General features: G+C 42.2%; 1 protein-coding gene across 1 annotated transcript in view; it reads right to left on the minus strand.

The window, feature by feature from the left end:
- RIN3 (Ras and Rab interactor 3) overlaps nt 1–26,650 on the minus strand; it is a gene marked incomplete at its 5' end in the record, with an annotated part of 196,405 nt that overhangs the window by 97,667 nt on the left and 72,088 nt on the right. Inside the window, one exon of the mRNA XM_053710240.1 lies at nt 1,606–1,678. Within this exon, the coding sequence (XP_053566215.1) occupies nt 1,606–1,678 (73 nt within the window). The remainder of the gene's footprint in view (nt 1–1,605; nt 1,679–26,650) is intronic.

Genomic DNA, 26,650 nt, shown 5'->3' on the forward strand with positions numbered 1-26,650 from the left:
AGAACAATGGGCAACAATGTGTTGGGAAACAAAGCAAGGACTACCTCACAACTTCCTAACCGCTTAAAAGCCACCACTACTCTACTGAAGAGTGAAAAGGGAAAAGTACCCGAAAAAATAATTAATTTCTTCAGACACCAAACTTCACCTCCTCCATTGACAGAGGCAAAGAGAAAGACTTGGGATTATGGGTAGGGGAGTGACACTTAACAGCTTTACTGTGATGCTCTTTATCTTCTCCTGCTGGCCAGGAGTGATATTCCCACAAGTAATTGAATGACATAGAGGACTCTCCATATCTTTGGAAAAGAAAAAGGGATTATCTTTTTAAACAACAAAAATTCTGGTGTTGACTGTCCCTTTAATATTCATTTAATAAATCTTTTAATGCTATTTAACCTATCAGAAATCTCTGGAACATTATCGAGCTACGAATGTGTTTTAAAGCATGTACTGTTTGCACTTAAAGGGATACAAACAGTTTGTTTCATTGTTGCAATAAAATAACATTAAGCAGTGGGTTGCACTTAATATAAATCATTGCTATACATATTATTCATCATTTTATCTTTTTTTTTTTTTTCTTAGTTTGTGAAGGATACAATAAAGGGACATGATACCCAAATGTTGAACATATGAAAATGCTGCAGCATAGCTGTAAAAAGCTGGCTAGAAAATATCACCTGGACATTTCTATGTGAAAAAGGAAGATATTTTACCTCATATTTCCTAAGTATACACACCCCACTGTAAAGATACTTTAAGCAGCCAGTCAGGGTGCTTGTCCCAGGACTTGCAAGGGAGTATGCATCTGTCATGTCTTGTTATTTTCCTATTCAGTTTAAGTTCTATGAAATATCATAAGATTTAATTGAAATCTCAAGAGATAACAACAAAGGCAAAGCATTACCTCAGCACTGCTGAAGCAGATTGGCTATTTTTGTTGTTGTTTAACTTGCAGCTGGACAGCAGCTGAAGTATATCTGTTTACACAACACTTACTCTGGTGAGCTGAAGACATTTTTAGGTAAAATAACTTCCTTTTTTACATAGATTCTCAAGTGATATTTTCTTGTCAACTTTTTACAGTTATGCTTCATCGCTTTCAAGTGATTTAGCATATGAGTATTATGTCCCTTTAATTTCTGGCACTGCACAAGGGGGCCATGGCCTCTACAAGAAGGCAAAGGAGCTAGTAAATTAGTAGACAATAATAATTGCAGTCAGTTTATTGCCCATAACAAGTAGATGACTTTGGCTGAAAAAAGCATGTGACAGTAGAACTATATCCGCAAGCAGTGGTTACACTGAGAATTTCTAAGTGCTCATTTAGTAAGAAAATTAGTAAGTTGTTTTGCAACACAATTTGTTTCTTTTTATGTTTACTTGGAATTTGTGTTTTTTTTGCTAAAGAATCACTGTTTCATATCCCTTTAAATACAGGTCTGTTTTGAATTGTTTATAAAGTCGGAACACTAGCTGTGGCATTTCTATATTAGATTATACATGGCCTGTTTGTAACAGTAATGTGAGGAAAAGTAGGATAAAATATATGAATTTAGTATTAATGATGCAAGAAAAAAAATAAGGATATATTGTACTCACCTGCTCACACAATAAAATGCCACCAGCTTAAATATGTCTTCAAACACCAGCACAGAGCCTTCCAAGTACATCACTAAATGACAACAAGAAGATACTTTACTGATTTATCCATTATTTTGCCACCTTTTTTTAAAGAGGCATGGAAGTCAAAATTAAATAATGATTCAGAGTACAAAATACTTTACACTTTATTTTTATTATCAAATTTACTGTTATCTTGGTATACATTGTTGAAACGTAACTCCTTTCATAAGAGCATAAGTAGGTAGACTCATGTGCATACAAATCGCAAGTACTACTTGGGAGCAGTGTTTGCCATTGTTGTTCATTCACTGCCCCCAGACAGCATGTATCCTGCAGGATTCAGAACTCCAACACTGGAACATTCTGCACAGCAATTGCTCATGTATATCTGTCTGTCAAGGAGATAAGATAAACATACTCTAGAGGTTTTTTTTTGTTGTTTTTTAGGAGTATGTCTGTGAACTGCAAAACAATAAAACAAATTGCTAACAGAATTATTGTTTGAATGCTTTTTAAAAGATTTGTTAAATAATTACTGATATATGGCTGTTATTGTATATTGTGCCTGTAAGGATGGTTTACACAAACAGATATAAGAAAATCTTCAGTTTTTTTCTAAATCACTGTAATCATGGTGACACGCATATACAACTCTGATTTATATATAACTTCTGTTCTTACAAACCACCATTTTAACAGCTAAGTATTGCAAATAGATCTCTTTATTTAGCAAATTTATCAAGTCAATTAGATGAGATTTTTTACAGATCTGATTTTTTTACAGCCGGCTTACAAAAGTATTTAAGACACTTATCCAAAGTCATCCACACAAATATTTAGTATAAACATCACCTTTGTCACACTTGCAGAGTTTTAAGAGGATTCAAAACGAAAAAAAAAAAAACATTTTATTGAATATAAACTGGGACATCTTCCCTAGAACTAAATTTATTTGTCATTAATTCTCTTTCTAAGGTGCTGAAGATTTAACTGGTGAATAGTTTTGTTTTGTTTTTCACACGATTTTAATTTTATAGATAACGGTTTGAATAATTTCCTTTTATGGAAGAGAAACGTAAGTAGTAATTATTTTCTGCTGCTCACATGCCAAGCACGTCATTCTATATTGCTTTTTACACAGACACAAAGAGCGCTGATTTCGGAATGAAATAACACCTCTACTAAAAAGCAGAAGATTTCTAAAATTGGCATGACTGGGAACAGGAACTCAGTCACAAAGTACAAAACCACAAATCCAAGACAATCCTACTTTGTATGCAATATTGGTTTAAAGCCAAGACGTGGGAAACTAACTGGTAATATCATATGGTTAAAAAGTTTGCAGACAGTAATGACTTTCAGAAAATCAGGATGCCCGGGCTGATGAGAAAAGCACATGTAGTCTCTGGATTGGTTTTCTATATTTTTTCCCTCCATTTGATTTACACAGAAGAGCACAAACACATATCAAAACCAAGAAAAGAAATGGTTAACATGAGCAAATTCTTAACATAGAAACATAGATTTTGATTGTAGATAAGAACTGTAGGCCCAACAAGTCTGCCCAAAATTTGCTAAAAGCATAAAATGTATCTAGTTGGTAGTATAGCCTTATGCTTTTCAAAGGCATTCTTGAGGTCCCTCCACAGTGTTTGTCATTACCACCTCTTGTGGAAGTTTATTCCATGAATCAAATTACTCCTGAACTTACTAGCCTTCAGCTTGAGATCATGACCTCTTGTTCTTGAATTTTTGTTTTTATGAAAAATACTCCCAGCCAGGGCCGGCCTTAGGCCTTTAGGCGGCCTGTGCGAAAAATCTTCACAGTGCCCCTCCCTGGCCACAACCCTCACAAGGGGGTGTGGCAAGTGAGGTGATGTGAAAGACAGATAGAGAGAGACAGAGAAAGGCATAGAGACAAAGACAGATTGATAAGGAAAGCGAGAGACGTACAAAGACACACAGACAGTGAGAAAACCAAAATAGGTTTGTAATGGTTTTTGTGTGTGCAATGTCAGCATGTGTTGTGTCAATATTTCTGTGTGTAATATCAGTATGTGTTAAAGTTTTGGTACGTGTGTAAATGGGCAGTGTGTGGACAGATACACAGAGTCACACATTCAAGTATATACACTCAGATTCACACATTCAGATTCATACACTCACAGATACACACATACACTCAGATTCACTCATGGATTAATATGAACTCCCACTCTCCGCCTTTCCACTCCTGTCTCTCTCTCCCTTTTCCATGCTCCTTCCTCCCCATCTTTCCATCTCCTTCTCTTTCCACATCAATTCCTCCCTCCCTTCCATGTCCATTCCTTTATGTCCATTCCATTTACTCTCACCCTCCCCTTCCATGTCGATTCCCTCCATTTTCCCTCCCTTTCCATATCCATTACCCCCTTTTATCACCATTACCCCTCCTTTCATCTTAATTTCCCCTTCCTTTCATGTCCATTAGCCCCCCTTCCATACCCATTATACCCCTTTTACTCCCCAGTCATCTCCATTCCCCCCCTTTCAGGTCCATTAGCTCCCAATACATTTCCATTACCCCTCTTTCCTCACCCCCCTCATAAAGCCCTATTCAACCCCCCTTTAAGCCCCATTCATTCCCTCCCCCTCCTTTAATCCCCATTCATCCTCCCCCCCTCTTTAAGCCCCAATCATTCCCTCCCCCCTTTAACCTCATTCATTCCCCAGAGCTCCATTGCACCCGCGCCATTCTCTTACTGTCTTCCGATGCGCGGCGGCTGGCAGAGTAGTGAAAGGGCGGGGATAATCCTGCTTCCTTCACTAGCAGCTACTCGTAGGAAGATTATTCACTCTGCACCCTTCACTTGTTCCGGGCGCAGCATGGATATTCTTTGTCGGAAGACAATTGCGCAGGCGCACTGGAGCCCTGGGGAACACTGAGCTGTGAGAAACAATGGTGCGGGCACACTGGAGTCCTGGGGGACAGCGAGCTGTGACGGCCACCTGGCGCCCTTGTTGCCATGGAGCCATATGCGGCCACACAGCTCGCACACCCCAAAGACTGGCCCTGCTCACAGCCTCAGCTTTATTAAGTCCTTTAATATACTTGAAAGTTACTATCATATCACCTTTTTCCCTTCTGTCCTCTAAGCTATACATATTAAGATTGTATTCATTTTTATTATTAGACCATGTACTATTTTGGTAGCCCTCCTTTGAAGATTCCAGTTTGTTTATATCCTTCTGTAAATATGGCCTCCAGAACTGCACACAATACTCAATATGAGGCCTAACTAGTGGCATAAGAACCTCACTATTTCTGCTGCAAAAGCATCCAAGCATTCTGCTGACCTTACTCGCTGCAGTACTACATTGTTTACTAAATTTTAAATAATCTGATATAATAATTCCCAAGTCTCGTTCCTCTTTTGTAACTGTCAGTAAAGTATAAATTTACTCTGTAACTAACGCTTGGATTTTTCTTTCCTAAATGCACAAATCTGCACTTTGCAGTGTTCAACTTTAGATACCAGCCATTTGTCCAATCCTCCATATATATTGCATAACATGCAAAAAAATAAGAGAAAAGGAAAGAAGGAAAAGATATAACCAATGTATAGAAAGGACAAAATTTAGCATCTCAGAGTATGTTGATGATCAACACAACCCAATAGTATTAAATAACTGTTATGCAAATGGCATACAGATATATGTAAAAATATTTAAAAGGGACCGTGTGCAATATAATTTTTATTGTTTTAAAAGATAGATAATCCCTTTATTGCATCAGAAAAAATGTATAACAGGAGCACCAAGTGTATGGATAAAAAAATCAAACTTTATTTAGAACATAAAGGGTGTCTTAACCCTTGGGTAAGAACATACATGTATAGTTAAACAGATGAAAAAAAGGCTGACCGGTTTCGGCTGTTGCCTTACTCCTAGCCTCCTAGAAGGCTAGGAGTAAGGCAACAGCCGAAACCGGTCAGCCTTTTTTTCATCTGTTTAACTATACATGTATGTTCTTACCCAAGGGTTAAGACACCCTTTATGTTCTAAATAAAGTTTGATTTTTTATCCATACACTTGGTGCTCCTGTTATACATTTTTTCTGATGCTTTGCTTATTACTTGGCCAAACAGTGAGCACAGGTTTTGGATATAAATTGCGGTAGGTGGGCCAGAGGCACACTGCACTGACTGTCTTTTCATCCAAGGGACACAGGTGAAGTTTTTCAGGGCCCTAAAAATGGAATAATGGGCAGAGAGTAATAATCCTGGATTACAAGACACAACTGTTCACACCAGTACTGGACACAGCATCCTGATCTGAAAAAACACCACACCAAGGGACTGAAGAGTGGTGAGTCAAGCATTTTTTCTTGTGTATACACGGATGTCTGGGAGTGGTCCCTTGTGAATGATATTAGTGTGGGGGTTGTTTTGGGGAACACCGCCACATTTTTTCATTTATAAACAGTCTAAGTTGTGCAGTGGCCTTACAAGGAATTGTTTTCAGGACTATTTATACATTTCTTTAATACAGTGCATACACCTTAACCACTTCCCCTATTGTATTTTGAAAATCCCTTTATTGCCCATTACCCAGTTTTGCACAACCAACACAGTTATATTAATACACTTTTTACCTCTGTGATTACCTTGTATCTAAGCCTCTTCTGACAGCCCCCTGATCACATGACTTTATATTTATTATCTATTGACTTGCATTTAGTACTGTGTTGTGATAACATTGTGTTCACGGCCGAGGAGTTATTTAAGAGTTATCTATATGGCCCACATGAACTAGCAGTCTCCTGTTGTGAAAAGCTAATAAAAAAGCATGTTATATAAAGTATATTAATATATCAATGTTGGTTGTGCAAAGGGGGAATGGGTAGTAAATGTGTCATCTATCTTTTTAAACAATAACAATTTTAGTGTACACTGTGCCTTTAAGAAATGGTTTAATTTACATCTGTGTTAGACTCCTATAATTTTCTCTATGGGTTTAGACAGTATCTTATTTATACAATTCCAAATTCTTCATTATGTCAATATATATTATTTATAGATTTAATATATTTAATTTTATTGAAGCTGCATTGCCGAAAAGTAAGTATGAAAGCAATGATCTGCTATGAGAAGTAATCAAATAATCAAAAACATATGATTATTTATTCATTTTATTTTTAGAATATTTTTACAGAGCCTTAAAAGGGACACTGAACCCAAATTTTTCCTTTCGTGATTCAGATAGAGCATGAAATTTTAAGCAACTTTCTAATTTACTCCTATTATCAAATTTTCTTCATTCTCTTTGTATCTTTATTTGAAATGCAAGAATGTAAGTTTAGATGCCGTCCCATTTTTGGTGAACAACCTGGGTTGTTCTTGCCGATTGGTGGATAAATTCTTCCACCAATAAAAAAGTGCTATCCAGAGTTCTGAACCAATAAAGAAGCATAGATGCCTTCTTTTTAAATAAAGACAGCAAGAGAACGAAGAAAACTTGATAATAGGAGTAAATTAGAAAGTTGCTAAAAATTGCATGCTCTATCTGAATCACAAAAGAAAAAATGTGGGTTCAGTGTCCCTTTAAACAAGTTTTATAAGAATTGTCATTTTTTTTTTTAATATTAATGTTAGTTTAATTGCAATGAATATTTATTTTAATTAAAAGGATGTATTGTTTAATTTGCTCTTGCCATAAAGGGCATATTGACCTTTTATGACTAGCAACAATCGCAAATGATGAGGCAAAAATCATTGATGGGCTCTATGTAAGCTGTGTTCAAATTTTTGTTCCCTATTCTATAATTAAAATCCAGTGGTTTAATATACTGCAGGATGATGTTATCTTTGTTTAAAGGGATACAAAACCAATTTTGTCTTCTTTAATGATTCAGATAGAGCATGTCATTTTAAGCAACTTTCTAATTTACTATAATAAATTTGTCTTCGATCTCTTGCTATCTTTATTTAAAAAGCAGGAATGTAAAGCTTAGAAGCCAGCCCATTTTTTTGTTCAAAACCTGGGTTACGCTTGCCTATTGGTGGCTAAATGTAGCCACCAATAAGCAAGCACTATCCAAGGTGTTGAACCTAAAATGGGCCGGCTCCTACGCTTTACATTCCTGCTTTTTAAATAAAGATAGCAATAGAACGAAGAGCAATTTATGATAGGAGTAAATTAGAATGTTGCTTAAAATTGAATGCTCTATCTGAATCATGAAAGAAAAAAATTGGGTTTAGTATCCCTTTAAGGCTTAAAGGGACAGGAAACACCCACATTTTCTTTCATGATTTGGATAGCACATACAATTTTAAACAACTTTCCAATTTACTTCCATTATCAAATGTTCTTCGTTCTCTTGTTATCCTTTGCTAAAGGAACAGCATTGTACTATTGGCAACTAAATAAACACATCTAGTTAGCCAGTCACAAGAGACAAATGTGTGCAGGCACCAATTAGCAGCAGCTCCCACTAGTGTAGGATATGTGCGTATTCTTTTTCAACTAGGGATACTGAGAGAACAAATCACATTTGAAAATAGAAGTGAAATTAAAAGTGTCTTAAAATTACATGGTCTATCGGAATCATGCAAGTTTTATGTTGTCTTTCCTATCCCTTTAATGAAAATGAGAAGCTCCGTTAGCCTAAGAATTCAGAGTTGCAACAATGTAAATCTAATACCTTATCAATACAACAATAGTCTATAAGGTCAATAAATTATCATTGAACAGTCAGTTATACACATTTGGTTACAAGTATTCATATGTTCAGTAATCTCAGGTAACATACATGACCATAATGTATAAATCAGTTTTTCTTAGTTTCACTCTGAAGAACCACTGACATGCCAGGTTATATTTCTCTAACTGGGCTGGCCAGCTAATCACTCACTGTGACTGACTCGTGTGTGCTCAGGAAGGGAAATATTGAATTATGGCCAGTTACAGAAATTTCAATTTTATTTTTAAGCTGGGCCCCCACCCTCGAGGGCGCGGTCACAGTTGTGTCCTCTGCACCCCCTGTAGTTCCGCCCCTGGGAACAGCGTTCCTGCACTTGTTTTGCAGGAGGAATAATGTTCCTCCTAGAAAAATAGTCCATATTGAGGTATTTTTTTCCAGTTTTCCTCTTCCGTGTCAAACTGCATTTTTTTTTAACCTAAAGGCACCGGATCAGGTGGAGAAGAAGGGGTGGGACTGTTTAGTACAGCACGCTTAGGACCATGCTCCTCCCCTGTTGTAAATCTCTGTAGACTCTGGTGCTACACTGTGGAACAAGGTAATGGTAACTAGCACCTATAAATCATACCTGGGACCGAAATAGAGAATTTAGCTTTTGAGGGAGAAGGAAAGGCTATAGGGACAGAATCTGCTGTATTACTTCACTGAGGCACTGAAAAGTGAAGATGACAAATAATGTGGCAGAACAGTGAGGAGATTCCTATTTACAACAAATAGTTTAAGGTTTTCTTTAAAAGGTAAACTAAATATAGTATTTATTTTATTTGCTTTGAGTTTATTAGGGTGCAGCTGATAACTAAAACAGTAGTTATAGTCCTGCATGTCTGTGTTTGAAATGAATTAGAGGTACATGACTAAGAGCCTATTGTAGGTTCCAAACGTTGTTCCTGTAAACTTTTGGACCCAACTAATGAGGATAAAGGTCTTTTAAACAAAGATTTCTTCTGGTGGCTGGAGTGCTTTGGATGTATGACTATTTGGATTGACAAGATTTGGCAAATCTTACTCCGTGCCCCACAAACAGGTGTGCTGTTCTCCTTCCTCCTTCATTCTCCCAAATGAATTAGACGCAGGGACTCCTTCAGGCGAAAAATGTGATGATTCTTTATGATATGTGTGTAAAGGAGTTAATAATCATTAAAGGGACAGTCAAGTTAAAAAAAAAAAAACTTTGATGATTCAAATAGGGCATGTAATTTTAAACAACTTCCAAATTTACTTTTATCACCAATTTTGCTTTGTTCTCTTGGTATTCTTAATTGAAAGCTAAACCTAGGAGGTTCATATGCTAATTTTTTAGACCTTGAAGACTGCCTCTAATATGAATGCATTTTGTCCACTAGAGGGCATTAGTTCATATGTTTCATATAGATAACATTGAGCTCATGCACGTAAAGTGACCTAGGAGTGAGCACTGATTGGCTAAAATGCAAGTCTGTCAAAATAACTGAAATAAGGGGGCAGTCTGCAGAAGCTTAGATACAAGGTAATTACAGAGGTAAAACGTGCATTATTATAACTGTGTTGGTTATGCAAAACTGGGGAATGGGTAATAAAGGTATTATCTTTCTTTTTAAACAAAAATTCTGGTGTTGACTGTCCATTTAATGGATATTTTTGATCATTTCTGTTTATTTGTATGAGTGAAAAAGGGGTTCATCTGCATTATTTGCTTATAAGGTGATAATCAACATTATGAGAGTAAAATCCCTCATTGCTTTAAGTAGTAATTAGGGATGGGCGAATGTGTTTGAATTTGAATGTTAGAACGAAAGTTATTGTAGAAATTCGATTTTCACAATAGAATATTGATAAGAACGAATATTCTTAAAAATTCTATTATCGAATGTTATTTATAGTTTTCGAATGTCACTTTCGAATTTGAATGTGACATTCGAATTCAAATATTTTATTTATAAAACACAGTTGTAGACTAGAAATACTATTTCTAGAAATGCTATTTATTTAAAAAAAATTTAGGCTTAAAGGGAAACTCAAGGCAAAATACATTTTTATGATTCGGATAGAGCAGACACTTTCCAATTTACTTCCATTGTCAAATTTTGCAGTCTTTTTATATGTTCACTTTCTGGGGAAAAAGGTCCTACTGAGCATGTGCACAAGCTCACAGTATATACGCATACCTCCCAACATTTCAAAATTCAAAAGATGGATATCCCCCCACCCCGCGGCAAAAATGTGAAATGTGGTGGGCAGGGGCGGGCTTAAAAAAAATCATAAGACCAAATTAATATAAATAAAATGCTAAATAAAGTCATATCTTTTAATACTCTTAGGCAGCAAATAAAGCACAAGCTCAAACCACTGGTATAGCTATATGAGCTCTGTATTTAAATAACCTTTGCAGAGACAGTGCTAAATATTTTTTATCTTAATTGGACATTTAATAATAAATTCTTTAAAACTGCTCTCTGCAATTCCCATTAATATTCTATATTCTGGCCTTTAAAGTTAGCAAAAATGCACAGTAACACACTACATAGCATACACTTACACACACACTACATATCATACACTTACACATGCAGATACACACACACTACATATCATACACTTATACAGGCAGATACACACACACACTACATAGCATACACTTACACATGCAGATACACACACACACTACATAGCATACACTTACACATGCAGATACACACACACACTACATAGCATACACTTACACATGCAGATACACACAAACACTACATAGCATACACTTACACATGCAGATACACACACACTACATAGCATACACTTACACATGCAGATACACACACTACATATCATACACTTACACATGCAGATACACACACACACTACATATCATACCCTTACACATGCAGATACACACACATTCTACATATCATACACTTACACATGCAGATACACACACACACTACATATCATACCCTTACACATGCAGATACACACACATTCTACATATCATACACTTACACACGCAGATACACACACACTACATATCATACACTTATACAGGCAGAAACACACACATACTACATAGCATACACTTATACATGTAGATACTCACGCACACACTACATAGCATACACTTATACATGCAGATACACACACACACTACATAGCATGCACTTATACATGCAGATACACGCACTACATATCATACACTTACACATGCAGATACACACACACACTACATATCATACACTTACACATGCAGATACACACACTACATATCATACACTTACACATGCAGATACACACACACACACTACATATCACACTTATACAGGCAGAAACACACACACACTACATAGCATACACTTATACATACAGATACACACACACACTACATAGCATACACTTATACATGTAGATACTCACGCACACACTACATAGCATACACTTATACATGCAGATATACACACACACTACATAGCATGCACTTATACATGCAGATACACGCACACACTACATAGCATACACTTATACATGCAGATACACACACACACTACATAGCATACACTTACACATGCAGATACACACACACCACATAGCATACACTTACACATGCAGATACACACACACCACATATACACTTACACATGCAGATACACACACTACATATCATACACTTACACATGCAGATACACACACACACTACATATCATACCCTTACACATGCAGATACACACACACTCTACATATCATACACTTATACAGGCAGATACACACACACTACATAGCTTACACTTACACACACAGATACACACACACTACATATCATACACTTATACAGGCAGAAACACACACACACACACTACATAGCATACACTTATACATGTAGATACTCACGCACACACTACATAGCATACACTTATACATGCAGATATACACACACACTACATAGCATGCACTTATACATGCAGATACACGCACTACATATCATGCACTTACACATGCAGATACACACACACACTACATAGCATACACTTACACATGCAGATACACACACTACATATCATACACTTACACATGCAGATACACACACACACTACATATCACACTTATACAGGCAGATACACACACACACACTACATAGCTTACACTTACACACGCAGATACACACACACTACATATCATACACTTATACAGGCAGAAACACACACACACTACATAGCATACACTTATACATACAGATACACACACACACACACACACACACTACATAGCATACACTTATACATGCAGATATACACACACACTACATAGCATGCACTTATACATGCAGATACACGCACACACTACATAGCATACACTTATACATGCAGATACACACACACACTACATAGTATACACTTACACATGCAGATACACACACACACTACATAGTATACACTTATATATGCAGATATACACATGTCATAGCTTAGATTTATACATGCAGACACACACACACTACATAGCATACACTTATACATGCAGATACACACAAACACTACACAGCTTACACTTATACATGGAGATACACACACATACACACTTATAGATACAGATAGATACACTACATCATATATGGGTATCTGTAACTCATTGTATGGGGTCCTGGGGTTGGCAAGCACATTAGCTGGCATTCTGAGGCTGCCACTGTTCGTTACCCTAGCACTGCTCATCGTATAAAACTGAAGGAATGCTAGTATAACTACTAGAGGTTAGAGGTCATCATTACCTGAGGTCAGAGTGTATACAGCTTTCCTACTCCTGCTTAACCCACACACCATTATTTTTCCACAAAGAATCTAACACGTATATAATCCTGGGATAAAAAAGATAGCTGCTTCCGAGTATGTGCCCAATAAAATAAAAAAATAAACAAAATAAAAAAAATGTTATGCATGGGGCAATGCGGGACAGATGGCTAGCAACCCAGGACAGCGGGACAGACCCCTAAAATCGTGACTGTCCCGTGGATCTGGGTCTAGGGCCCTGGGAGGGGATTCGGGGGTGGCACCTGTCATTGTGAGTGCTTCTCCCGCCCATGTGGGTCAAAGTGGCGTGGGGGCCATGGGGGAGCAGCCTACATATGGAGCTGACATGTTGCAGCAGTTACCGGCGCTTCCGCCGGCCGCTTTGGTTGCTGTCCTGGCCCTGGCACAGTCTCTGGCTGCGGTCATTGTACCGGCCGGTGTGCCTCAGGGCCAGGATGGTGCTGGAGGGTCGGGCAGTGGCGCTCCTGTGCATGCGCTCCATGGGCCTTCTTCGTCATCGGGGTGTGGCCACGCCCCCACACGTGACGCACAACGTGACTCCTCCCCTTCCAACGGATCTTCGGTTGGGGAGGAGCGCGGACGCGCGCGCAGAAGACGACGTCCTGCATCCAGGCCTAGAACGCCATCCGGAAGCGCCCCTAGTAAGTTGGGGAGGCTCCGGGTGGCGGTGACGGCTTCAGGGGGTAGGGGGGTCGTCCAGGAGGCGGGAGAGAGTGTGCAAGGGCAGGTTCCGGTAACAAGCATCAATAGGGGCAGAGGCGCGAATGAAGCCAGTAACGCTGCACTGGGGGATGTTCAAACGAAGGGTCCCAGGCATCAAGAAAGCCGCTTGATTGCTTCTAGTAGTGTGCCAGGAGTGGGTTCCAGCATGAAGGTCAGGATATCAGTATGTCTGTGGGCTGTGGCCCTGCTGGGGAAGCGCCGGCCAGGCAATCAAGGGGTGTGAGTGAGGACTTAGTGGGAAATCTACATGCTGCTAGTGTGCAGCGTGAGGTGAGAGAGTGTGTGAGCCAGGTCATGTGTGTGCAGGAGGATATGATACGGAGAGCTGTGGCAGCTGCCTTGGGGGTGCAGGAGGGGACAAGGGGAGGTGAAAGGGATGGCTGCGGCCCTCCTGGGGCCCTTACTGCCACTCAGAGTACTCCCCAGTCTGCTTTCTTTTCGCAGGGATCTGCTGCAAGTGAGCAGAGAATGTAGGCCGGACCAAGCAGCCAGAGCCCAGTGTGCAGAGGTAATGCGGAGCCTCCTACATCAGCGTCAGCTGACCAGCAGCCCCTTTCGGCTGGGACATCGCAGCAGTTGGTGCAGTCTGGTGAGTGCACCATCACTGACATCACACACACAAACATGGGTTCTTCCTCTAGTGACTCAGGTTCTGATAGGCAGGGCTGGGCCTAGTAGGTAAGGGGCAACACCAAATGTTTAGAATGATAAAGAAGTTAGTGGCAGCGCAGGTTCAGGCGAAGGCTGTCACGCAAGGGGTAGTTAGCACCGAGGAAGGTGGCGGTGCACGGGGATACATACCTGTGCCTGGTCCACTCGTTGTATGGGCACCTTAAAGCAAGGGTCATTAAAAAAAATACAGGAAGGTAGATATGTTAATATCTATGAACTATCTCCGGAGGCGTGCAGAGCTAAGGAGAGGGCAGCCGAAGGGTCGGGCCCAAAAAAAGTTCAGCTTTCAGAGACGTACGAGGAGTGGCAGATGGGATTTAGGGTGCTGACATCTTGTTACGTTGACAAATGGCCCACCCAAGGGCATAATCTCTTTAAATATCAAGACACTATTGGGGATATCCATAAGAGGTTTAAAGAGGGTGCATGGCGGGATTATGACGTGGCATTCCGTAAGAAGTTGGTGGGAAACACCATATTGCATTTTGGGACACAGGATATGCACTTGTGGTCCAAACTGGGGCGGGAAAGGTCCACCTCGCCACCAGCGGTGGACAGGCGTGATGCCGCGCGTTCCCTCCCACGGCAGAAGCATGGGAGAGAATGCTGGAAATTCCAGGACAACCAGTGTGACAGAGGAGAGAATTGTTCCTTTCGCCACATCTGTAAGTTTTGTAGCGGATTGCACCCGGGTTCGGAGTGCGCGAAAAGAAGGGATTCCGGTAGCGTCGCGCAGAATCCCAGAGGGGGTGCTGGGGTCAAGGGCACCAACTCCACTTAGAGTGGAGGCGATGGCGACATGGTTGGCGCATTACCCTGACCAGGAGGCGGCGGTCATCCTGTCGTCAGGGTTGGGGGATGGTTTCAGGATCCCTATAACTTCGCCCGTGGAGGGTTCTATGGTCCATCGTAACCTGAAATCAGCTTACGAATTCCCCCACGTGGTAAGGGAAAAGTTGGCGAAGGAATTGGTACTGGGGAGGGTGATCGGGCTGTTTTGGGAGTGCCCGTTCCCGGATCTGGTGGTCTCCTCGCTGGGAGTGGTCCCAAAAAGGGAGCAGGGCAAGTTCAGGTTAATTCACCACTTGTCTTATCCCAGGGGAGCTTCGGTGAACGACGCGATTGATCCAGACCTTAGCTCGGTGCACTACCAGTCCTTTGACGAGGCACTTGGGGTGGTGCGGGCAAAGGAGCATTAATGGCGAAATTGGATATAGAATCCGCGTTCAGATTGCTTCCGCTTCATCCTTCTTCCTTTCGGCTGATGGGAATGAAGTTTGAAATTCTATGTTGACAGGTGCTTGCCGATGGGTTGCTCGCTTTCGTGCGCCCTGTTCGAATGTTTCAGTTCATTCCTGCACTGGGTAGTGCAGAGGGCATCTGGGGGTGGGGCCGTGGCCCACTACCTAGATGACTTCTTGCTGGTAGGGCTTTCGGGAACAGACGAATGTACCAGGGTGATGGAGGTGATGCAAGGGGTGATGGCTGAGTTTGGGGTTCCGCTCGCGGAAGACAAAACTCAGGGCCCATGCACGTGCCTTACACTTTTGGGCATAGAGATCGACACAGTGGCGTCTCTATGCAGGCTCCCAAAGGATAAAGTCGACCGTCTCTTAGAGGCGGTTCAAGCAGTGGAATGGGCAGATTGTGTCACCATTAAGGAGCTGCAATCACTGTTGGGTCTCCTTAACTTCGCGGGGAGGGCCATTCCCATGGGGAGGGTCTTCAATTGCAGACTAGAGGGCCAATTGAAAGGTCCTCGTGGTCATAGGCAATGGTGTTGTGTTACGGCACAAATGAAGGAGGACTTAAGGGTGTGGGAACAGTTTCTAGTTCATTTCAACAGGGTTTGCTTTTGGAGGGCTGGGCCTATCTCCAACCAGGCCTTGCATCTGTTCACAGATGCGGCAGGAGGTCTGGGTTATGGCGCCTATCTGAACGGGGACTGGAGCGCGGAGGCATGGCCGGAAGATTGGATTTCCGCTGGCCTTACCCGGAATTTGGCGTTACTAGAGCTTTTCCCTATAGTTGTAGCGGTTGAGCTCTGGGGGGACCGTCTGGCTAATCAGTCGGTGATTTTTTGGTCCGATAATATGAGTGTGGTTTACGCCATAAACAGATTGTCAGCCGCTTCCCCGGTGGTGGTGACCTACCTTAGACACCTGGTGTTGCGTTGCTTGCAACTTAACGTTCGCTTCACAGCGCGGCACGTGCCAGGGGTTAGGAACGTCATAGTAGACGCCCTCTCTAGATTTCAATGGGGTCAGTTCAGGAGGGTGGCCCCAAGGACGGCAGCAGAGGGTCTAACGTGCCCTCCCTTTCTTTGGCAGCTGGCGGGGGTTGGGAGACCATTTCCCCCCTGATGAGGGCTTGGCTGGCACCTAAGACGTGGGCGGTGTACTTGTTGCACTGGAAGGCGTGGGAACGCTTCAGTGAGAAGGGCTTCTTAATTCAACAGGCGTCTCAGGTACACGTTCTTGAATGGTTGGCGTGCTTGAAGCAAAAGGGTGTGTCCAGATTGTCGGCTCTTAGTCGGTTGGCGGCTTTGTCATTTTTTAACAAAGCATTGGGGCTGTCAGACTTTACAAATGCTTTCCTGGTGAGGCAAATCTTGAAGGGATGGGGCCAGGTGGCCCCTCGCCCCAAGGATCAGAGGGAACCTATCACTGCGGCAAGGTTGCAGCTGATGGTGAGAAAACTGGGTTCAGTATGCGCTTCATCATACGAGGCTCGTTTGTTTCAGGCTGCGTTTGCGTTGGCGTTCGCAGGAGCTTTGAGAATAGGTGGTGGTGTCCACTTCGAAAAAGGGAGATGTTGGGGGAAATAAAATGGAGCATGTGAGGGCCTTGGAGGATGGCCTGCTCCTGCTTATCCCGAGATCCAAGACGGATCAGGAGGGAAAAGGGGCTTGGTTGCCCCTGCCAAGGCATGAATTCCCAGAATGCTGCCCGGTGCTGAGCGTGGAGGCGTATTGCCGCGTGCGGCCGACGGGAGCATGGCAATTTCTCATTCACGAAGACAGAAGCTCGCTCTCGTCTTTTCAGTTCCGCAAAGTGTTAGCCAAGGTTGCGGGGGCAATAGGCTTAGATGCGTCCAGAATAGCTCCACATTCATTCAGGATTGGGGCAGCGACTAGTGCAGCGGCTAGCAGGTCATCGCAGGCTGACATTTAGAGGTTGGGGCGCTGGAAATCAGAGCGTTATAGGGGTTACATTCGCCCCTTGACTGACTAGGATAAGGGTGGGGGACGAGAGTTAGGGGCCTTTCGGGCACCTTCCCAGCCAGGGGGGAAGGGAGTGGGAGGCCTGTATTAGCCAGAGGGCTGCACGTCATTTGTCCCTATCCATGTTGTTCTAGGAAAGATAACTCCCCCGGTTCGTGTGTTGATTATTGGTCATTCCTTTATCCACAGGGCTCTTCATTCACCAGATGGGCAGCAGCTAGGATTGGCTTCATCCAGGGCTAACGTTCGCTGGCTCAGTCGCAGGGGGCTAAATTGGAATGAGCTACCCACCTTGTTACAAGATGCGCATAGGAGGTGGGGAAAGCCTCAAGTGATTGTGGTGCATTTGGGGGGTAATGACTTGGGGTCTATCCCTATGTTGGATTTAATCAGGATTATGACTGCGGATTTGAAATGGGTGAGGATAGGATGGTCAAACGTGGTTGCACGGCTGCGTTGGCGTCATATTGTCACTCAGAGGGCAGCATATAACGTCCGCAAGAAGGTGAACAGGGAATTGGGGAGAGAGCGGTTACGGCCTTGGGAGGCTTTGTCATTAGACATGATTCTATCACTGCTGACAAGAAGGCCCTTTACCGACTGGATGGGGTTCACCTGACGGACGTCGGGTTGGACATCTTTTTGGCTGACCTAAGGAAAGCCTTGTCATTGGTTGTATAAAAACAAAAAAAAGGGTTAACCTTGTTGTAGTTAAGTTCTGTGCTATGGTTGGCATCCGACTGTTGTGACGCACGGCAAGTTAAAGTTTTAGGTATTTTAAGGGCTAGGTTGGTTATAGGTGGCGGCAAGAGGAAGTTGTACTTTTCTCTTGTGGCGGACGGGCAAGGCCCTGGGAGCGGGCACGGAGAGAGCAGAGTGTAAACATTGGAGGGGCCTTGACCGTCAATCAGTAGGGGTTAGGTTAGTGAGAAGATGCCGCCACCAGCTGTAAGGAACTTGTTACAAGTTCAGTTATAAGTTATTAAAGAACTGCCTAATATTGGATAATATTAGACAGAATTACATATGTTTATTTAATAAACGTGACCGGTCTTTTTCCCAAGCAGTGGTGTTGTGTATTTATTATAAGTTAGTTCAGAGAACGTAGGACGTAATAGGAGGTTTATCCCTTATGGCAGTGGAGGGCCCTCTAGTGGGCCTGTAGCAAAATTAAGGGATAGCTGACTTGAAGTCTGGAGTGTTCTAGTGTGTGTATGTTACAATGTTGCAAGTGGGTGGGCGGGTGTACCTCTTGCCTTTATAGGGTCCTGTTGCAGTGGATCCGGCCTCTTCCTGCTTCCAGACTTCAAGGAGAATTTTCCCCGCCCGCCCGTCCCTGAGAGAAGGTATGTGGCGGCAAGAAGGTATCAATTTTAAGTTTTTCCCTGGCGGGGGTAGGTTTAGTTGAACCAGCCCCATAAGCCCGGGGTTGTAAGATAGTCATCAACCTCTCACAGTCGTGTTGTACAATTCGGTTGGAGGGGTCGCCTTACCGGGTTGGCTGAAGTATGCCCTAGCTGGCGGACGGGTAAGGCCCTGGGAGCGGGCACGGAGAGAGCAGAGTGACGGCCCGAACACAGGGAGAGGTGTCGCCCACTAAGTGCCGGCTTAGGGGTTCCTCTCCCTTTAAAGAGCTGCAGGCCGAAGAGCTCTCCATAACAAATCTCTCTCTCTGTGCCAATGAGCGTGCGCAACGCTGTGCACGCTTTAAACATTGGAGGGGCCTTGACCGTCAGTAGGGGTTAGGTTAGTGAGAAGATACCGCCATCAGCTGTAAGGAACTTGTTACAAGTTCAGTTATAAGTTATTAAAGAGCTGCCTAATATTGGATAATATTAGACAGAATTAAATGTGTTTATTTAATAAACGTGACCGGTCTTTTTCCCAAGCAGTGGTGTTGTGTATTTATTATAAGTTAGTTCAGAGAACGTAGAACGTAATAGGAGGTTTATCCCTTAAGGGGTTAAGCTGCATTATTTGCTTATAAGGTGATTATCAACATTATGAGAGTAATGGGACATTTTATTTTTTGTCCACCCCTTAAAAAAAAAAATCTTCAGATGACAATTGGTCTGACAACCTGCTATAGCAGGATAGCACTGAATGATATTTTTATTTTCTTATACATGGTTCTGTTTCTGTGCCACATCATTTTTTAATTTAAAGGAATATACTACTCATAGTCTCAATCCCTTGAAAGTGATGCAGAATAACTGTAAAAAGCTGACAAGAAAATATCCCCTGGGCATCTCTATTACCTCAAAATGTCTTTAGCTCACCAGAGTAAGTGCTGTGTAAACAGTTATACTTCAGCTGCAAGTTTAAAAAAAACAAAAAACAAATAGTCAATCAGCATAAGCAGTGCTGAGGTAATGCTCTGCCTGTGCTGTGATCTCATGAGATTTCATAGAACTTACTTAAACTGAATATCCCGACTGGCTGCTTAAAGTCTCTTTACAGTGGGGTGTGAATACTTTTTACATAGAGATGTCCGGGGGATATTTTCTAGTCAGCTTTTTACAGCTATACTGCATCACTTTCATGTGCTTCAACATTTGGGTATCATGTCCCTTTAACGTTAGGGCACTTCACTTTTACTATTTTACTATTAATAGTATTCCCCCTTTGCTTTTGCATTGTACACAGCTTTGGTAAGTAAGGCTACTGTGCTTATACAGAAATATAGTTTTTAATTTAGATTGTGGGTGCAGCTCTTCTGTAGCCTAGGTGGGCGTTTTGCTTTAGCATCCCTCCACGCTCCCTGTTTTCTACACCATTCACCACTTACTTTTTGGACACTTTATGCCTCACTGCTGAGGTTCATTAATCATTACCACAGTGGGTTATTTAAGACTGGGATTAACCAATATGTCAAAAAAAACAAAAAACAGAATTTATGCTTACCGGATAAATTTATTTCTCTTGTGGTGTATCCAGTCCACAGATCATCCATTACCTGTGGGATATTCTCCTTCCCAACAGGAAGCTGCAAGAGGATCACACACAGCAGAGCGGTCTATATAGCTCCTCCCCTAACTGCCACCTCCAGTCATTCGACCGAAGACAAGCAAGAGAAAGGAGAAACCATAGGGTGCAGTGGTGACTGTAGTTAAAAAATAAAATATACCTGCCTTAAAATGACAGGGCGGGCCATGGACTGGATACACCACAAGAGAAATAAATTTATCAGGTAAGCATAAATTATGTTTTCTCTTGTAAGGTGTATCCAGTCCACGGATCATCCATTACTTGTGGGATACCAATACCAAAGCTAACGTACACGGATGAAGGGAGGGACAAGGCAGGTACTTAAACGGAAGGTACCACTGCCTGTAAAACCTTTCTCCCAAAAATAGCCTCCGAAGAAGCAAAAGTATCAAATTTATAAAACTTTGAAAAAGTATGAAGCGAAGACCAAGTCGCCGCCTTGCAAATCTGTTCAACAGAAGCCTCATTTTTGAAAGCCCATGTGGAAGCCACAGCTCTAGTAGAATGAGCTGTAAGCCTTTCAGGAGGCTGCTGGCCAGCAGTCTCATAAGCTAAGCGTATTATACTTCTTAGCCAAAACGAAAGAGAAGTTGCCGAAGCCTTTTGGCCTCTCCTCTGTCCAGAGTAGACAACAAACAAAGCAGATGTTTGACGAAAATCTTTAGTAGCTTGTAAATAAAACTTTAAAGCACGAACCACGTCAAGATTGTGTAATAGACGTTCCTTCTTTGAAGAAGGATTAGGACACAATGACGGAACAACAATCTCCTGATTGATATTCTTATTAGATACCACCTTAGGTAAAAACCCAGGTTTGGTACACAAAACTACCTTATCTGCATGGAAGATCAGATAAGGGGAATCACACTGTAAGGCAGATAACTCGGAAACTCTACGAGCCGAGGAAATAGCTACCAAAAACAGAACTTTCCAAGATAAAAGCTTGATATCTATGGAATGAAGAGGTTCAAACGGAACCCCTTGGAGAACTTTAAGAACCAAATTTAAACTCCATGGCAGAGCAACTGGTTTAAATACAGGCTTGATTCTAACTAAAGCCTGACAAAATGCCTGAACGTCTGGAACATCCGCCAGACGCTTGTGCAAAAGAATAGACAGAGCAGAAATCTGTCCCTTTAAGGAACTATCTGATAATCCCTTTTCCAATCCTTCTTGGAGAAAAGATAATATCCTGGGAATCCTGACTTTACTCCATGAGTAACCCTTGGATTCACACCAATAAAGATATTTACGCCATATCTTATGATAGATTTTCCTGGTGACAGGCTTTCGTGCCTGAATTAAGGTATCAATAACTGACTCGGAGAAGCCATGCTTTGATAGAATCAAGCGTTCAATCTCCAGGCAGTCAGTCTCAGAGAAAATAGATTTGAATGGTTGAAAGGACCCTGAAGTAGAAGGTCCTGTCTCAGAGGCAGAGTCAATGGTGGAAGGGATGACATGTCCACCAGATCTGCATACCAAGTCCTGCATGGCCACGCAGGTGCTATCAAAATCACAGATGCTCTCTCCTGCTTGATTTTGGCAATCAGACAAGGGAGCAGAGGAAACGGTGTTAACACATAAGCCAGGTTGAAGGACCAAGGCGCTGCTAGAGCATCTATCAGCGTTGCCTTGGGATCCCTGGACCTGGATCCGTAACAAGGAAGTTTGGCGTTCTGGCGAAACGCCATGAGATCCAGTTCTGGTTTGCCCCAACGTTGAACCAATTGTGCAAACACCTCCGGATGGAGTTCCCACTCCCCCGGATGAAAAGTCTGTCAACATAGAAAATCCGCCTCCCAGTTCTCTACACCTGGGATATGGATAGCTGATAGGTGGCAAGAGTGAATCTCTGCCCAACGAATTATCTTTGAAACTTCCAACATCGCTAGGGAACTCCATGTTCCCCCTTGATGGTTGATGTAAGCCACAGTTGTGATGTTGTCCGACTGAAATCTGATGAACCTCATTGTCGCTAGCTGAGGCCAAGCCTGAAGAGCATTGAATATCGCTCTTAGTTCCAGAATGTTTATTGGAAGGAGGTTCTCCTCCTGAGTCCACAATCCCTGAGCCTTCAGGGAGTTCCAGACTGCCTCCCAGCCTAGAAGGCTGGCATCTGTCGTTACTATTGTCCAATCTGGCCTGCGAAAGGTCATACCTTTGGACAGATGGACCCGAGATAGCCACCAGAGAAGAGAATCCCTGGTCTCTTGATCCAGATTTAGTAGAGGGGACAAATCTGTGTAATCCCCATTCCACTGACTGAGCATGCACAGTTGCAGCGGTCTGAGATGTAGGTGGGCAAACGGCACTATGTCCATTGCCGCTACCATTAAGCCGATTATTTCCATACACTGAGCCACCGAAGGGCGAGAAGTAGAATAAAGAACACGGCAAGAATTTAGAAGTTTTGATAACCTGGTCTCTGTCAGGTAAATCCTCATTTCTACAGAATCTATCAGAGTTCCCAGAAAGGAAATCTTGTGAGAGGGTATAGAGAACTCTTCTCTTCGTTCACTTTCCACCCGTGCAACCTCAGAAATGCCAGAACTATGTCCGTATGAGACTTGGCAATTTGGAAATTTGACGCCTGTATCAGAATGTCGTCTAAATAAGGGGCCACTGCTATGCCCCGCGGCCTTAGGACTGCCAGAAGTGACCCCAGAACCTTCGTAAAGATTCTTGGAGCTGTAGCTAACCCAAAGGGAAGAGCTACAAACTGGTAATGCCTGTCCAGGAAGGCAAACCTGAGAAACCGATGATGATCTTTGTGTATCGGAATGTGAAGATAAGCATCCTTTAAATCCACTGTAGTCATGTATTGACCCTCTTGGATCATAGGTAGGATGGTACGAATAGTCTCCATCTTGAATGATGGGACCCTGAGAAATTTGTTTAGGATCTTGAGATCTAAGATTGGTCTGAAGGTTCCCTCTTTCTTGGGAACCACTAACAGATTTGAATAGAAGCCTTGTCCCTGTTCCTCCTTTGGAACTGGGTGTATCACTCCCATAACTTGGAGGTCTTGAACACAATATAAGAATTCCTCTCTCTTTATCTGGTTTGCAGATAATTGTGAAAGGTGAAATCTCACTTTTGGAGGGGAAGCGTTGAAGTCCAGAAGATATCCCTGGGATACAATTTCCAACGCCCAGGGATCCTGGACATCTCTTGCCCAAGCCTGGGCGAAGAGAGAAAGTTTGCCCCCTACTAGATCCGTTACCGGATCGGGGGCCAATCCTTCATGCTGTCTTAGAGGCAGCAGCAGGCTTTTTGGCCTGCTTACCTTTGTTCCAAGCCTGGTTAGGTCTCCAGACCAACTTGGACTGGGCAAAAGTTCCTTCTTGTTTTGTATTAGAGGAAGTTGATGCCGCGCTCGTTTTAAAGTTTCGAAAGGCACGATAATTAGTCTGTTTGGTCCTTGATTTATTAGACCTGTCCTGAGGTAATATCAGAAATGATCTCCTTCAAACCAGGCCCAAATAGGGTCTGCCCCTTGAAGGGAATATTAAGAAGCTTAGACTTTGAAGTAACGTCAGCTGACCATGATTTAAGCCATAGCGCCCTACGCGCCTGAATAGCAAAACCAGAATTCTTAGCCGTTAGTTTAGTCAAATGAACAATGGCATCAGAAACAAATGAATTGGCTAGCTTAAGTGCTCTAAGCTTGTCAAGTATATCGTCCAATGGGGTCTCTACCTGTAAAGCCTCTTCCAGAGACTCAAACCAGAAAGCCGCCGCAGCAGTGACTGGGGCGATGCATGCAAGAGGTTGTAGAATAAAACCTTGTTTAATAAACATTTTCTTAAGGTAACCCTCTAACTTTTTATCCATTGGATCTAAGAAAGCACAACTGTCCTCGATGGGGATAGTAGTACGCTTAGCTAGGGTAGAAACTGCTCCCTCCACCGTAGGGACCGTTTTCCATAAGTCCCGTGTGGCGGCATCTATTGGAAACAATTTCTTAAAAATGGGAGGGGGAGAGAACGGTACACCTGGTCTATCCCATGCCTTAGTAATAATTTCTGAAAACCTTTTAGGTATTGGAAAAACATCAGTGAAAACAGGCACTGCATAGTATTTATCCAATCTGCACAATTTCTCTGGCACTGCAATGGTGTCACAGTCATTCAGAGTAGCTAAAACCTCCCTGAGCAACACGCGGAGGTGTTCAAGCTTAAATGTTGTCATATCAGAATCAGGTTGAATCATCTTCCCTGAGTCAGAAACATCACCCACAGAAAGAAGCTCTCCTTCCTCAGCTTCTGCATATTGTGAGGGGGTATCAGACATGGCTACTAAAGCGTCAGAGTGCTCTGTATTCCTTCTAACCCCAGAGCTGTCTGGATAATACCGCTGACCGTGTATTATCCATGACTGCCGCCATGTCTTGTAAAGTAAAGGCCATGGGCACGCTAGATGTACTTGGCGCCTCTTGAGCGTGAGTCCCTTGAGCGGGAGTCAAAGGCTCTGACACGTGGGGCGAGTTAGTCGGCATAACTTCCCCCTTGTCAGATTCCTCTGGTGATAAATCTTTTAAAGACAGAATATGGTCTTTATAACTTAAAGTGAAATCAGTACATATGGTACACATTCTAAGAGGGGGTTCCACCATGGCTTCTAAACATAATTTACAAGGAGTTTCCTCTATGTCAGACATGTTTAAACAGACTAGCAATGAGACCAGCAAGCTTGGAAAACACTTTACAGAAAGTTAACAAGCAAAAAATAAAAACGGTACTGTGCCTTTAAGAAAAATAAAGAAGGTCAGAATTTGAAAAACAGTGAAAAAAAAGCAGTAAATCAAACGAAATTTTTACAGTGTGTATAATAGGCTAACAGAGCATTGCACCCACTTGCAAATGGATGATTAACCCCTTAGTTTCAAAAACGGATCAAAAAAACGAAAGACGTTTTTTTTAACAGTCACAACCAACTGCCACAGCTCTGCTGTGGCCCTACCTTGCCATACAAACGACTTTGGAAAGCACCAAAACTCTTCAGAGAGGTCCTAAGCATTCAGGGAACTCCTTCAGGAAAACTGGATGTCTCAGTCTGCAAAAGTTAATGCGCATCTAGGCGCGAAATTAGGCCCCTCCCACTTCCTGTCTACACAGTGAGAGGCCTAACAAAACTATCCTAGGCAAATTTTAGCCAGCCATGTGAAAAAAACTGGGCCCCAATAAAGTTTATCACCAGAAAGCATATAAAAAACGTTTAAGCACTCCCAGCAAACGTTTTATATTTCAGTAATTTGAAAAAATAATAAGAGTGTTACCTCTAATAGTAAGCATGATACTAGTCGTTATTAAATCACTGTAATCAGGCTTACCTTAAATAAATCTGGTATCAACAGCATTTTCTAGCATATACATTTCTCTAGAAAAATTTAGACTGCACATACCTCATAGCAGGATACCCTGCACGCCATTCCCCAAGCTGAAGTTACCTCTCTCTTCAGTTATGTGTGAGAACAGCAATGGATCTTAGTTACAACCTGCTAAGATCATTAGAGACCACAGGCAGACTCTTCTTCTATTTTCTGCCTGAGACCAAAATAGTACAACTCCGGTACCATTTAAAAATAACAAACTCTTGAATTGAAGAAAAAACAACTAAATTACACCACATCTCTCTAACTGCTTCCATGCTTGTCGAGAGCTGCAAGAGAATGACTGGAGGTGGCAGTTAGGGGAGGAGCTATATAGACAGCTCTGCTGTGGGTGATCCTCTTGCAGCTTCCTGTTGGGAAGGAGAATATCCCACAAGTAATGGATGATCCATGGACTGGATACACCTTACAAGAGAAAATACTCTTGCATGTTAAAGGGACATTAATTTGTTTACATGTGCATCTTAAATTACCAGTACAGTACTGCACTGCAAAAAGTCCTTCATACAAATCAA

This window comes from Bombina bombina, chromosome 1 (genome assembly GCF_027579735.1).
Source record: "Bombina bombina isolate aBomBom1 chromosome 1, aBomBom1.pri, whole genome shotgun sequence".
NCBI lineage: Eukaryota > Metazoa > Chordata > Amphibia > Anura > Bombinatoridae > Bombina > Bombina bombina.